The sequence below is a fragment of the Rhinoderma darwinii genome, chromosome 2 (genome assembly GCF_050947455.1).
Source record: "Rhinoderma darwinii isolate aRhiDar2 chromosome 2, aRhiDar2.hap1, whole genome shotgun sequence".
NCBI classification, from domain to species: domain Eukaryota; kingdom Metazoa; phylum Chordata; class Amphibia; order Anura; family Rhinodermatidae; genus Rhinoderma; species Rhinoderma darwinii.
Genome location: NC_134688.1, coordinates 65,881,061 through 65,897,334, shown reverse-complemented (window position 1 = coordinate 65,897,334; position 16,274 = coordinate 65,881,061). Strand labels below are relative to the sequence as shown.

Below are 16,274 nucleotides of genomic sequence, written 5' to 3'. Positions count from 1 at the left end.
AGTGGCAGAACTAGAGGTTAGGAGCCAGTGCAGTGCCATAAGGACCAGTGATGCTTCAAATACTCACCACCATCCCATTCTTTCGTCCCTAGATCCTTTGTTTTCAGATGACCTTTTCATAAAGTAATTTGGAAAGCCACGTTAGTTTCACGAAGTCCCGGTCTAAATATTGTTATTGGACCCCATGAATTCTAGTTATGACCTAGTTATTATTATTTATATCAATATCATATTTATTATATCAATATATAAAATTATTTTGTCAACGAGATGGGATAATCATCTGCATGCTTTTACATATTTACCCACAAGATGGCGTTATTGAACCCTAAAAAGGAAAGTTCACCATAAAACATTACTTTTATACCAAATGCAGAAAGACTTCCACTCCCTTTGGGCTGATAAACTACTGTAATATATAAGGTGTAAATATGAAAAAACAAAAGAGTTTTTTATTTAAACTTTGAAAGACATATAAGATACAAGATTTTCATCAACATAAATCATAACCTTTTATTTCATTTTCAATATAAGACATGAATGATTTCTTCTGAAATCACATTTTATACAGCCAAATAATAAATGTAAAAAATCTCATGAAATCTTATCACTCTCGTTTTATAAGACATAAACAATGTGATCCATAGTAAATAATTTTTTATTTTTTTACGATTAAAACAATATGTGCCAATAATTATATATGCCTCGAAATATGTTCTGCCATACAAGAAGATTTTCCAGCATTTAACTAACGTTTATCTCTCGGAAGGTTTGAGGACAGGCAGATGCTCAACGCCCTGTTCTGATATCTGCCGCCCATTCATTGATCAACTGATCAAGATAAAACTCATGTATGACATTTTTTTAGGTTCCCATAAGGGCATGTTCACACACTTAACCAAAAACGTCTGAAAATCAGGAGTTGTTTTCCCTGTTTTTAAAGCCACTCGCGATTTTCGCGGCATTTTTCGCCGCCGTTTTTGGAGCTGTTTTCAATAGTCAATGAAAAACGCCTCCAAAAACGTCTCAAGAAGTGTCCTGCACTTCGTTTGACGAGCCTTTATTTTATGCGCCGTATTTTGACAGCGACACGTAAAATAAAGGCTCGTGGGAACAGAACATCGTAATTCCCATTGAAAGCAATGAGCAGATGTTTTTAGGCGTATTAAGAGCGTTTTTTCACGCGTAATTCGAGGTGTAAAACGCCCGAATTACGTCTGAAAACACTGTGTGTGAACATACCCTAATACTTAAAAAAAAATAATGTATAAGCTAGAAAGTGAAGTTTTATTTTAATTTTGTACTTGTGTGTAAATTGAATACACATACATAGTGTGCAGACCTAATCTAGCACAAGTTTATTTATTATAATATATATATATATATTTTAAAGGGTGAGAATTATTTACTTTAAATGTTTCCCTCCACTTTTCAATGGCTATGGTTATTCACGTTCATGTGAATGGGCCCTAAGGCTGCTATAGATACATAGATAATTTGGTTAGAATACCGTTTTAATTTTAACAATCTGTGCAAATCCAGCTTTAATTTTATGGGCCTCAATTATCAAAAACTGTCTAAAAGAGAAACTCGGAGTGTTGCCCATAGCAACCAATCAGAGGTCGGCGTTCTTTTTACCACAGCAATTAAGGACATAAAAACTGCACTGTGATTGGTTGCTATGGGCAACAAGACCGTTTTCTCTTTTTGACAGTTTTGACAAATAAGACCCGAGACTAATTAGAAGCACGTTTCATTTACAGACCAATGCCGTCCATTCACATAAATCTAACAGCTTTCTCTTCCGGTCACCCCATAAACATCCAAACATCCAAGCATACATGTTTATTTCAAAAGGGAAAGGGAGATACCTCTGGAAGCTGGTAATCTCCCCCGGGAATAATGATGGTAAGGGTATGTTCACACGGCAGCGTCCGTAACGGCTGAAATTACGGGGCTGTTTTCAGGAGAAAACAGCTCCGTAATTTCAGCCGTCATGGCATGTTGAGGCGCTATTTCGCTGCGTCCATTACGGACGTTATTGGAGCTGCTTTTCCATCGAGTCAATGGAAAACGGCTCCAATTATGTCTGAAGAAGTGACAGGCACTTCTTTGACGCGGGCGACTTTTTTACACGCTGCCTTTTGACAGCGGGGCTTCAAAAAAAAATGACCGTGTGCACAGAACATCGTAAGACCCATTCTAATGAATGGGCAGATGTTTGCCAACCCTATCGAGGCGCATTTTCGGACGTAAATCGAGGCGGAAAATGCCCGAATTACATCCGTAAATAAGCCGTGTGAACATACCCTTAGAATCCAGCATGCCCAATCTTTCTACTTACTATTTGGCTGCCCCATAGATATATGATCGCTGGTCGATCCGGCCAAAATGTCATCAAATGTGTATGCCCCGCTTAATGGAGCAGATCTCGATTGAGCAGAAACAATTACTTTAACCTTCTGACTACAGTGGGAGCTGGTGCAGTGGTCTCCATTCATCACTAGTACCCAACATACATGTAGCTCCATGTCGTCAGCACTAATAGAATAGCATTAAGGCTTCACATCTGCGCTAGGGCTTCATTCCGACTGAGCTTTCCGTAGGAACGGAGCCCTGACTGACACAAACGGAAACCAAAGGTTTCCGTTTCCATCACCATTGATTTCAATGGTGACAAATCCGGTGCCAATGGTTTCCGTTTGTCTCCGTTGTGCAAGGATTCCGTTGTTACTTATGCACAAAACTTTTCTGATTACAGACACATGAAAGCCCACCTGGAGTTTGCAAAAAAGCACCTAAAGGACTCTCAGACTGGAAGAAACAACATTCTGTGGTCTGATCAAACCAAGATTGAACTTTCTGGCCTCATTCTAAGGCTTCATTCACATCTTCGTTCAATAGCGTAGTTGATTACGCTATTAATACCATCAAAACAACGGAACCCTTGACAATGGAGACAAACGGAAACCATTGGCACCGGATCCGTCACCATTGAAATCAATGGTGACGTCAGTCAGGGTGTCAGTCAGGGTCCCGTTGTGTCAGTCAGGGACCCGTTCTGACGGAAAGCTCCGACGGGACGTCGGAACGGGACCCTGGTGCAGATGTGAACGAAGCCTAAGTTGTACTGCATTCCGTCCTTTCTATTTTTGCAATTTGATGACAGCATGCCGGCACAATTTTCAGCCACATCGCGACCGGCTCAGTGCCGCTCCGTGGTGCCTTACCCTTAATATAAAATGCAAATATTTTATCCACAAAACTACAAGATCTCTTCAGGTCAAGAGGACATGGAACAAATATTCACCAATTGTGTAGACTGGCAGGCTACTGTACTATTTATATATACTTTTATATTCATTTAGAATCATGACCAGTGAGACCGACTTGAAATTGTTCCCCGGCAGCATTTTTCAGATGATCTAAGTTCATAGATGCTGACCAGCAGAGGTTGCCCTATAACAGAGGTTGAATGGAAGTTCATAGCTGCTGACCAGCAGAGGTTGCTCTATAACAAAGGTGGAATGGAGGTTGTTCTTTAAAGGGGTTGTCTGGTCAAGAAAACACATTTTCCAAAATCCTATTAGGGTATTCTGAATTAATAGAGGGAGTCCTTTGTTTGGGACGTCTATCAATTATATCGAGTAGAGAGTGTCTACAAAGAGTGCCTCTGTCTCTGGAGGATCCAGCACGTTCATGCATTACATAAACCACCCATTGATTTCAGTGGAGACCATGTAATGATTCATTTTTTCCTGCGGTGGCGCTGCAGGACAATTAGACATTTGCTGCCAGGTTCTCCTGAAAATTAAAGCTGGTCTCTGGGAGTCCCAGCACCCTGTAATTAGCTTATTTTAAGAGAACCCTTCTAAGAAAAAGGACAATATTACAGTAAGATTCATCGTGTGAAAGATTGATTGACTAGCAACAAAAACATCATCTTAAAAATGTAAGCATCCTGGATATCAATTTGATCTGCTGTGAAGAGCTTAAAGGGGTTGTCCACCACCAGACAACAGATGACCTGTCCACCAGATAGATCATCAGTATATCATTGATGTGGGTCCGACACCAGGACCCCGCACCGATCAGCTGCTTCAGCTGCCTGAGTGTATTGGATGTCATTGCACAGTATGCAATGTACAGAGCAGGAAGCAGTTGGCTCCGTACATTGCATAGCGGCCGTGCTGCCGAACTGCAGCTCTGCTCCGATTCACTTGAATCGGCCGCTATTCCAACTGCTTCTGAGATGGACGTCCGGTGCATGGAGGCAGCCGGAGAAGCTGTTCGGTGCGGGGTCCGGGTGTCGGACCCCCCACCTATCATATATAGGTCATCAGTTGTCCAGTAGTGCACAACCCCTTGAATGGGACTAGACCTAGATAAAGGAACCTCTATCCCACAGTGATTAGATAATACAGCCTCATATTGTATAGCAAAAAACTTTCTGGATCTAGGACCAACCACATGTGCCTGTACTTGTGATTGGTCATAAATCCAAGTCACAGACAACTCCTGATACCCTGATCTGAGATGTCATGAGTTATAAACAGTGGATGTTACGATGAGCTAAATAAAATGTATTTCAATAAATATAATGGTCACTTTATTGTCTAAATATCCTGAGTGTCTGATACTGGATGTAATAGTAAAAAATAATTTAATTCGAATTACAGAACATATCTAGTTAAGATTCCAACAGGAAGCATATTAAAAATAGAGCTCTACAAAGCACATACCTAGTTTATATTATTATTTTTATATTACTATTTATATATTTATTCACAGTTTTATAAGTCAGCTCTGCAAATAGTGGTGTTCTCAGCACCATCTTCATGAAATGGATCCATTTACTGTGCAAAATAATTAGGATCCACCAAGTTATACCAACAATAGTCACTCATGTCACCCAAATCACCAGTTGGAAATCCTGTTGACAGTGTGCCTAAGAGGCAAAGGGCTTTCTGCCAAGCCGTAGTCAAGGCCCTTCTTCACCTAACCTGGTTCTACCAGAACATTTTTGTGTTTTCCTACTTATATCTCCTTTTGCCCTTTTTTGAATAATATGTGATCATAAAGACAGAGACAATGAATACAAAACTCATGAAAGCGACAAAAGCAAACAAATATTTTCTTGTCTGAAACATATGACAGTCTGTGCACTCAAAAATCTCCTCTGGACAGGGGGCTGGAGTAGTATTCACACTAGGAAATCCATTATTATCTATGACTCTTCTATATACACTCTTTGAATCTTTAGCCTCATATTTATTGGCAACATATTTGAACAATCCAAACTGGGGATCCATCTTGTCAGTGAAAGAATAGACAAAATATCCACGAAGATCTACTCCATCTATCAGAGTGGCTGAAAGAGATAAATAAAATATTTGAGTTCACAACAATGGTGATGCATCCTAAAGGATTTCTGATAATCTGCTAAGGATAAGGTCTAGACTGTGGGATGTGTAAAGTCTTACAGAGGCAACTGTGAAAATCCTTCATGCTTTATTGTATCTAACCTATCCTTTTTCCCTCCCTTCCCCTCCCTCCTTTTCTTTTCTCTTCAATTTTTCTTTTCCCTTCCGTTTCCTTCCACTCCTTCCTTCCTTTCTTTCTCTTTGCTCTATTCCTTCCCTTCCCTCCCTTCTTTCCACTTCCATTCCCCTCCCTTCTTTTCCTTCCCCTCAGTTCCCTCATTTCCCTGCCTTTTTTTAACTTCTTTTTCCAGTCTCTCCTCTCTTTTGCCTTTTCTTTCCTACCTTATTTTGGCTTCCGTTTCCCTCCTTTCCTTCTTTTTTCTTTCTCTTTCTCCCATCTTTTACCTTCCATTAATGGTCCTCTTCTTCCCTTCTTTTCTCCATTCTTTCCTTCATTGCATGCTGCTGTATTTAGCAACACTAATATGACATATTGTTCTTTACTGGCCTCTGGAGTCACAACTCACCAGTATCCTACTGCTTTTAGTGTAATACAATGGTAATACATTCAAATGCAATTTTTTAAAAAAAAGTTATGTACCTTTTAATGCCTCATTAATATAATGCTGAATATAATAGATCCTCAACTTGTCATCCAGTTTGCCATCATCAATTCCATTTCCCAGGACATATATCGGGATATCCCCATACTTGGATTTTATCCAGTTTAATATTTTTCGCAGTCCCCAGGGAACCACAGCGTACTTATGTGGAGAATGTAGGAACGTGCTGTCAGTGATAAATTGAACTTCAAGACCATAGTCATATCTCACAGTATCTTCCATCTCCCAGTGCACAAGTTCAGTAGTATAATGGGTTAAGGCAAAAAAATCAAAGGTCCCTTTGATCAAGTTCTTTTCATTTTCTGTAAAGTGAGGTAAATGAAAGTCAAATACCCCATGACTGTTCCTCAGACTTAACCATTCACGCATTACTTTTGGATAATCTCCACTGAGAAATATTGGATCTGCTAGTCGACCAATCTCGAATTCTAAAACCCGCTCACTTGTGTTGTTATCATTTCGAGAAAAAGGAGAAGCAGGTTCCACCCAATCAGCATGAAGAGCCAAAGAGATCTTTCCTTTTTGAGACTTTCGGAATTCCTTGTCATACAGATGCCAAGCTAATGCATGGGCCTTTAGAAGGTTGTGCCCTGATGTTGAGGTTAAATTTCTCACTGGGGGCTCATGCATGGTTACCCAGATGGCCACAAATTTTCCAAGTTCTTTAAAACACAGCCGGGCATATTCAACAAAAGCATTAATAGTGTGTATGTAGTCCCATCCTCCCATTTTATAGAGTTTTAAAGGCATTCCTTGGTGTTCGGCCATAGGCTGCCACAAAGCCACCACCGGTGTAATGTTAACGTGAACAAGCTCGTTTACAAAACATTGGTAATAGTGCAAAATGCTGTGATTGATCTGAGAAATGTTTCCATAAGGAACGATAGAACTCCATTTCAGTGAGAAGTAAAAATGGTTAATATGTGTTGAGCGTAGCATAGATATTTGAAGCCTTATAGAGGCATAGTCAGCACAATGGGTTTTTCTTTTTGGCATTTTCAGACCTTCCACTTTTGTAAGTCCCTTAGTCTTATTCATGTCCCATACATAGACACTAGGGTCATTGAACTGGGCCGGTATTGTGTCAATCTGCCAAACAAAAAAAACAAAAATAAACATACATAAAACCAAAAATGTCATACATTGCAATGTTATCCAGAAAACAGTTCCAAGAAATGTCCCTAGAACTGCTTCTATGAGCTACAAACTATGATCATAATCCTGGCTTACGTCTATCATTGGGAAAAAAAATCTGCACTGTAAATTCCTCTTTTTATGGAGTAGAAGCTCCAGCCACAAAATTAGTTCCATTGGTCATAACAGATATAAGAACTGGACTGCGCTTTTTTCAGCCATTACTGACTAAACACTATAATCACGAGGAGAAAATAAAGGAAATAAATGATACTTAGAAGTAATATTCCAGATATAATGCAATGTATGACAATGACGAAATGACGAATGACAATGACGAAAATCATGATAGGGGAAAATATTTGAATTCCGAATGGATAAGGGTGAACTTTCCCATCTACAGATGTGTCCTCCCTTACTTTATCTCTTTAACTCCATCTAAGGACTATAGGTTTAGAAAGTATAGTTTGTAATTGGATTGAGAATTGGCTCAAGGACCGTATCCAGAGAGTTGTGTTCAATGATTCCTACTCTGAATGGTCCCCGGTAATAAGTGGAGTACACCAGGATTCAGTGCTGGGACCACTATTATTAAACTTATTTATTAATGATATAGAGGATGGGATTAATAGCACTATTTCCATTTTTGCAGATGACACCAAGCTATGTAATATAGTTCAGACTATGGAAGATGTTCGTGAATTACAAGCGGATTTAAACAAACTAAGTGTTTGGGCATCCAGTTGGCAAATGAAGATTAATGTAGATAAATATAAAGTTATGCATCTGGGTACCAACAACCTGCATGCATCATATGTCCTAGGGGGCGCTACACTGGCGGATTCACTTGTTGAGAAGGATCTGGGTGTACTTGTAAATCATAAACTCAATAACAGCATGCAGTGTCAATCAGCTGCTTCAAAGGCCAGAAAGATATTGTCGTGTATTAAAAGAGGCATGGATTTACGGGACAGGGATGTAATATTACCACTTTACAAAGCATTAGTGAGGCCTCATCTAGAATATGCAGTTCAGTTCTGGGCTCCAGTTCATAGAAAGGATGCCCTGGAGTTAGAAAAAATACAAAGAGCAACGAAGCCAATAAGGGGCATGGAGAATCTAAGTTATGAGGAAAGATTAAAAGAATTAAACCTATTTAGCCTTGAAAAAAGACGACTAAGGGGGGGACATGATTAACTTATATAAATATATTAACCCCTTCCCGACATTTGATGTATCCATACGCCAAAGTCGGGTAGGGGAAGTATGGAGTGGGCTCACGGAGTGAACCCGCTCCATACGATGCAGGTGTCGGCTGTTTGTTACAGCCGACACCTCAGAGTAATGAGCAGCATCGCGCTCGAGTGCGATTCCGCTCGTTTAACTCGTTAAATGCTGCGGTCAATAGCGACCGCAGCATTTAATTCCTTAGAAAGAGGGGGGCGAACCCCTCTAAAAGCTCATCGCGCCCCCCGCAACGCAATCGCGGTGGGGGGGCAATGGTTGCTATGGCTGCCTGGGGGCCTAATGAAGGCCCCCAGGTCCGCCATCTTTGCAAACCTATTAATCACGATATGCTGCAATACATTGGTCACCTAATCTCTTACAAAAAATGAAGTAAAAAGTGATCAAACCGTCGTATCTACACCAAAATAGTATAATTAAAAACTACAGCTTATCCCGCAAATAATATGCCCTCATACCACTTAATCGACGGAAAAATAAAAAAGTTATGGCTCTCGGAATTTGGCGACACTTGTAAAAGTAGTAAAATATAGAAAAAACTATATATATTTGGTATCGCTGTAATCGTATTGACCCACAGAATGAAATTAACATGTTGCTTTAATTGCACAGTGAATTCCCATAAAAACGGCGCGCAAAAAATCATGGAGGAATCGCTGTTTTTTTAATTTTCTACCCCACAAATATTTTTTCCCCCGTTTCCTAGTACATTATATTGCTAAATAAATGGTGCTACAAAAAACTACAACTCGTCCCACAAATCAAGCCCTCATAGTACTATATCGACGGAAAAATAAAGACGTTATGGCTTTTGGAGGGTGGGGAGGGAAAAAACGAAAATGAAAATCTGAAAAAGGGCTGCGGCGGGAAGGGGTTAATGGCACATACAAAAAATATGGTGAAATCCTGTTCCATTTTAAACCCCCTCAAAAAACAAGGGGGCGGTCCCTCCGTCTGGAGAAAAAAAGGTTCAACCTGCAGAAACGACAATCCTTCTTTACTGTGAATCTATGGAATAGTCACCGCAGGAGCCGTCACAGCAGGGACAGTAGATGCTTTAAAAAAGGCTTAGATCATTTCCTAGAACAATTTTTTTTTAGCTCCTATGTGTAGAAATTTTTCCCTTCCCTTTCCTTGGTTGAACTTGATGGACATGTGTCTTTTTTCAATCGTACAAACTATGTAACTAGTTAACCCGAGATGTATGGTGTGAGATGTTAAACAAACATGTAAAAAAAAAAATGTATACCTCCAATGCATGTCATCCACCAGGCATCCGTTGTCCATAGACTCGCATGTTGAAAAAGCATACGTCACAGTTATCCAGTAAAAAAAGTATATGTTAAACGTATACATTTTTTAATATTGGAGTCTATGGGCGACGGATTGCATCCATCAGAGGCGTCCATTGGCCAATAGACTCTCATATTAAAAAACATACAATTATATATGTTTTTTCACTAGATGATTGTGACAGATGCCACAGGTGCCATCCGTCACCCATAGATTCCCATGTTAAAAAAAATTTTTGGTATGCGGAACTTCTTTACTGGATAGCGCGAGATTGTATTGAGTTGGTATCATGACAAATTGCACTAAGCAAGAAAAAGTAGGGGCAGACAATTCTGTATGGTCAGCTTAAATCAGCTGCACGTTGGTGCTTTAGATAATGCTATGACATCTTGCTGGTAGAGATGAAGAGAGAGCAGCTTCATTCTGATTCTGGGTCCAGAACTCTAGATATGGCTGTTGCAGAGACCAATGAATGTGAAATACTAATATTAGTAAAAAAGAAAATCCCTGACCCTTTTATATACTGTGTCTGTAATTACAGTAGTTCAGAAACACATCACATACATTTGTAGTATTTTCTTTTCTTTCCTTTTTTTTTGTTGGAGGGGGGGCATAGTTAGTGTTTACAACCTCTTTAAAAAATAAAACAACCATTCATACATTAAAAAAATATATATATCCCCTAACGGCAATAAGCTTGCAATAAAAGTCTGCAATAAGCACTAAAACTACAACTACTAACTAAAAAGTAACATCTAATTACCTGTATTGTGCATGCAGTAACTCCCCAAGCAAAATTGCATGGAAATGTTCCTTGGACAGGTTGATTTTCCTGTAATGGTGGAAATCCATTCTTTTTAATAAGTTGCTGAAAAAATAAAGCTGAAGATTTTGGCATTAGCTTTTTGTTTTGACTTGCAAAATCGACATAAAATAATCCTCGCCTAATCTTGTACTCCCGATGCCACTCAAAGCCATCCATAAGAGACCAGGCAGTATATCCGATGACGTTCACACCATCTATTCTAATTGCTGAAAGTGATACAGAGAGAAAATGTCATTCAAACAATATTCAATTCTCCCTTTTACTGTATTTTTACTACATAAAAGCATCACTATAATCTGAATTAGTCTTACACCTTCTTGTTAATTGGACGGTGAAGTCCCCATTGCTAGGAGTTAGTAAAATTGATGACCTATCCTTAGGATAGGCCATCAATATTAGATCGGTCTGGGTCCAAATGTCAGAACCCCCGCCGATCATCCTTAGGGAATGGGACAGTGATGCAATAACTTGCACAGCCGCTACAAATGTAACAGCGCGTGCGAGCACAAACGGACAGTAGAACTATAAACAATAAAGAGGCTGCGGCCCCTTCAAACAGCTGATCGGCAGGGGTTCTGACGTTTGGACCCCCACCAATCTAATATTTATGGCCTATCCTAAGGATAGGTCATCAATTTGAATAACCCGGATAACCCCTTTAACAGCTAAAAGGGGTTTTCCAGACACACAAAAAATGTAAATCAACTCATTGTGATTCAAAAAGAAAGAAAAAAAAGAGTTATGCTCACCTTTGAATATGCCACTGCTCCCGCTGCAACGGTTCCCTGGTCCTCGCCAATCTTTGTTTACGACAATCCAGTGATGAGCCATCTTGACACATGACAACTACAGTCAATCATTGGCGACAGCAGTGACCTGTCAACCTTACTGACATCACGGCTGTAGCCAGTGATTGGCTGGTGCAGCCATGTGACCAGACTAAACATCATTACTGGAGAAACGTACACAAAGACCGGTAGGAGATCAGGGAGCCATCAGCATGTGAGTGGTGGGGGATTTGTAAGGTAAATATACCTTTTTTTTATTATTTATTTATTTTTGGGTTATTTTAATTCATATGCAGTTATTTTAAAATCAAAATATTCATGGGGCTGAAAAACTCCTTTAAAATATCCAGGACACTTGCCATTTTTTTTCTATTTTTTTCTTATTACAATGTCTATTTTTTATGCCTTTATTTATAGGTCTACATTTAACATACCCTTTAAAGTCTCCATGACAAATGTCTTGAGATAATACATATACTTAGCATCTTCGCGCTTTGTAAAGGCCGCAATAAGCCAGCTGTTCTCTACAATAAATATTGGCGGTTGGTTGTACTCCATGCTTATCCAGTAGAGGAGCATCCTCAGAGATAATGATTCCATTTGTCGGAACTTCATATCCGGATCCAGCATTTGAAAACTCAAAATGGGCCCAAAGGAAAGAGCAAAAAAGTCGGCTGTTCCTTTATTAAACCTTTTCTCCTCTTCAGTAAACTCCGGCAGGAGGGTAGATAGATTGTGCTTCATTGACTGAGGATAATCTCCATCTATAAATATTGGCCTAGCAAACCATCCCAAGACGAAATCGAGGGATTTCCTAGATTCTTGGATGCAGTTTTGCGTCATATTAATTGGGTTTATCCAATGAGAAGCCAGCGCTATAGACACTTGACCTTTTTGCAGGGGGCGGAATTGCGTGTCATAAAGATGCCATACACGAGCGTGAGCCTGTTAAGGGAAAAATAGATAAATACAGTAATTCATTTTGCAACATTTCACACAAATTTCTATCTGAATGAAAGATGATTCTTAGTAAAGCATTACAGGAAATTGAATTAAATAAAAATTAATGTCATCATTCATACCTTTGGATTATTAGTAGGGAAGATTCTGTAGCTGCTAATAAACGGTAAAACACTCATATTAACTGTAAATAATCATTGTACTAACTATTTCTATGGAAAAAGCCTAGACTCACTCATTCACAATCTCCATATATACAGCACGAACATAAACTTTTCATTGAGCCTTAAAGGGGTTCTCCCACAAAACATATGTATCCTCTATCCACAGGATAGGGGATACATGTGTTATCTTGTGCATGCGCACAAATGCGACCGGCGCTCCATTCATTTCTATGGAGCTGCCGGACACACAAGCCGGACACAGACCCTGGAAGTCCCATGCTTCTCATGGAGCACTTCGGGGGACTTTCGGTCCCCCGTTCTCCCTATCGCTGGGGATCCCAGCAGTCGGACCCCCAGCGATCACTGTGGATAAGGGATACATGTGTTTTGTGGGACAACCCCTTTAAAGGCTATGTAAACCTTTGATGGGCCTTTTTTTTAAATAAACAGGTCAATCAGTGTGTTTGGTGTAACCTTTTAATTAGTTTTTAAACAAAAAAATAATAATTTGTTTAACTTTTTTAGATACAGCTCCTCTGTATACTGTATAAAGAACTATTTATAAAGTTACACCAAACACACTGACTGACATGTTTATTAAAAAAAAAATATATATGACACTCAAAGGTGTACATAGCCTTTAAAATCACTGAAATCCTTAAAGGGAACCTGTCACATTGAAAGTGCTGCTGGCCGCAATTTATAAAGCAGAAGCTGAGTAGATAGATATATAGTTTTCTAAGAAAAAATGTAGCAGAATCCCTGCTAGGCTTAGGAGTCTAGTGGCTATCTCTGTATTACCACTCGGAAAGTAGAGGGCGTCAATCACGGAGTAGGACCACCCACTGGACTCCTAAGCCTAGATTGATCAGAGATTTAAACTGATATACACCAAGTTATACTGAAACTATTCTAATGAAGCTATACTCCAATCTACTCAGCTTCTCCTGCTCTACAACATGCTGCATGCAGATAAAGCAACATGATCAACCTGACAGGTTCTCTTTAATAGTGTCTATGGGTCTTAGAAAATAGTTTGAGTCTATTAATGTACATTTTGTTCTAGATCTGCACTGTTTCTTTTTTCTGGGTTTGCTTCAAATGAGCTAAACAATATTTTATCTTATATCCAAGAGAAATATTCAGGCATGTCTATCGACAGAGGGGTAGATGTATTTATTTTATACAAAAACAAATTTTCTAGATATAGTTTATGGATGAAATGTTGAGAAGATGGGTGGAGAGCTAGAGGGGATATGGGAAAAAAGAGTAGGTCAAGGGAAAAGAAAAATATAGAAGAAGAGGAAAATAAAGGAGTAAAAACACTGAAAGGCATGAACGTAATACAGCTGCATTTGAAGATCTGTATTATGGTTTCAAGACCCGGACCCCCCCCCCCCCCTCAGGTTCAACTGAACTGAACTTTGATCACCATACAGTTCTTGCGGCCATAATACGTCTATGACTTTCCCTTCAGTGTTTTTACTCCTCTATTTTCCTCTTCTCCTTCTATATTTTGTCTATTCCCTTGACCTTCTCTTTCTCTCCATATCCCCTCTAGATCCCCACCCTTCTTATAGGCATTGCATCCATAAACTATATATAGAAAATTATTATGAGTCTCTCGCGGTGACGCTGGCCTAGGAGTGTCTAGAGGCAACAGCCTCATGCTGATAGGTCAGCATCAGAGGCTCTCTGCTGGCTCCGCCCATTGAAAAATCGATGGTGGCCACTGGTTCATTAACATATTGTATAATAAATAAAGAGGGGGCAATATCTCAACAATGGGTGGGGGGGGATGCAGAAGTAAGCAACAAACACCGCTGGTCTCGCAGATGCCGTGGCAATTACGTGACTCTAATAACTCACTTTGTAGGAACCAGTAACAGGTCGTCTTTAAAAAATAAGGTAATACATATTCTTAACCCCAAGTTCCTCACAATTTTCATTACATTCGTGTGAAACCAGCCATACAGAGTAAAGACTGAGGAGGAAAGGACAACCTGCAAATGTTATGTTATCTAGGTTTACCCTCAAGTCTTGAACACAATCTATTAGTTGTAAATTGCTGTAAAAACAAATTTAAAATAAAGATTAGTCAACCTCAAGTACCACTGGTTTACACAAGCCCAGTATTCAATGTCCTTAGTAATGCATCAATATAAATGGATTTCACTGCATTAGTTTAATGTTGATCTTCAGTCCAGAGTTGGCACATTGTGAATTGGATTGAACAACCTGTATCCTAACACTGAAGAACACAGGAAGCCTTAATCACTATGTAACAAACTTGTAAGACGTACAAATACTACTGAAAGAAGAAGGTAAATCATTACTTTCTGCCCACGACCCAGGGCTCTGATCTAAACTGATGACTAAAAAATTAGTGAACCAATCCCAGCAGGTAACTGGCCAATAATCTGTATCTCTCAAGTGAAACTTTTCTGACACAATGCTATATTGCAATATTCTAAAAAAAAAAAAGACTTGTAAAGCAATTTTCTCATAGCACTGCATTCATGGTTGATTCTACCGCTGCCTGAGGCAAGGGGAACCCCCGCTACCCAAATGAGAGAAAGCAAAGAGAGGCATGACAAGTGTTGTCAGGCCTAAAGGTGCCCATACACATTAGATAACAGTAAGCCAAACCCGCCGATTTCAGTGGAAGCGGCTGAATATTTAATGCATATGGGGGTGTCCCGACTCTCCCCCGGTGACAGATGGCAGGGGAAAGGATTGGGCATGTTGGATGGTAGTATGGTGGTATTGTTCAGTCACTAAGTGGTTGTAGTATGTGGTCAAGGTGTGGCAGTATTATTGTTTTTTCTTGTATATTAGCATCATTGATAATATTGCCCTTGATATACTGGTTTTTGTTCAGTAACAGTATGGGCATATTTGTTCCTTCTATAGTGGTATAGTGGTAACTTTATGACTGTATAATTTAGATGTATATTATCATACATAGAAAATTGTCTTATAGTTTTGTGGTCTTTGAGACACAAAACACCACTGGGGCTTGCATATCCGGGCAACAGGGGGGTGCCTGGTGCAAAATTCGCTCTGGAGCCCATGGAACTCTAGTTATGCCACTGGACATTGAATGGCGCGGCAGTCAAGCATGCGCGCTACCACTCCATTCAAAGTCTATGAGACTGGCGGAGACAGCCGAGTACAGTGCACTGAGATCAATTTGATAACATTCGTTGCAGTGCCTTCACTGCCAGCCTCATGACAAACCACTTCATAAATCTGTTACTATGTTCCCCCCACTCCCTTATTAACTTTCAGCACCCAGAAATGTGCATGTTCTTCCTTAGCCATTATCTGTTATTAGTGATCAGCACTAGGGATGGATGATACATTAAGCAGGCCGTACACATGAAATAACTGTTGGCCAATTGGCTCATTTGGCTGCCAGCTATTTTTTCTGACTCCATATATATTTCAGTAAGGGGAATAAGTTGTGCAAGATATCTCTGGCGGCGGCCTATCTCCCATGTGAACAAAGGATCAGGCATGCCGAATTGGGAAGGCCTTTTGAACTTTCTTTCATCCAGACATCTGTGATTCCGGAGACCCTCATACACATTAGATCGGCCAATTCCACTGGCAGATTTGGCTATTGTGTTTTCCTAAAGTGTATGGGCACCTTAGGGTGAAACACTCACCTCGTATTGATGTGCACCCATGTCCACACTACCCACATTACAAGCGATTTTATGATAACATGCTGCATATAATCAACATAAACTATAAAAAATAAAGTAATAATTTGCATAAAAGGATAGCTCCTTTTAGTGTAGTTACATTACATA

At 39.7% G+C, this 16,274-nt stretch overlaps 1 protein-coding gene across 1 annotated transcript in view; it reads right to left on the bottom strand.

Moving 5' to 3' along the window:
- Positions 1-578: 578 nt before the first annotated feature.
- The window catches only part of KL (klotho), a 36,460-nt gene continuing 20,764 nt past the window's right edge, over positions 579-16,274 (bottom strand). The window contains exons 2-5 of the mRNA XM_075851708.1: positions 11,767-12,277; positions 10,482-10,750; positions 6,025-7,135; positions 579-5,371 (exon numbers count right to left, since the gene is read on the bottom strand). Of these exons, the coding sequence (XP_075707823.1) occupies positions 5,034-5,371; positions 6,025-7,135; positions 10,482-10,750; positions 11,767-12,277 (2,229 nt within the window). The 3' untranslated portion in view covers positions 579-5,033. The remainder of the gene's footprint in view (positions 5,372-6,024; positions 7,136-10,481; positions 10,751-11,766; positions 12,278-16,274) is intronic.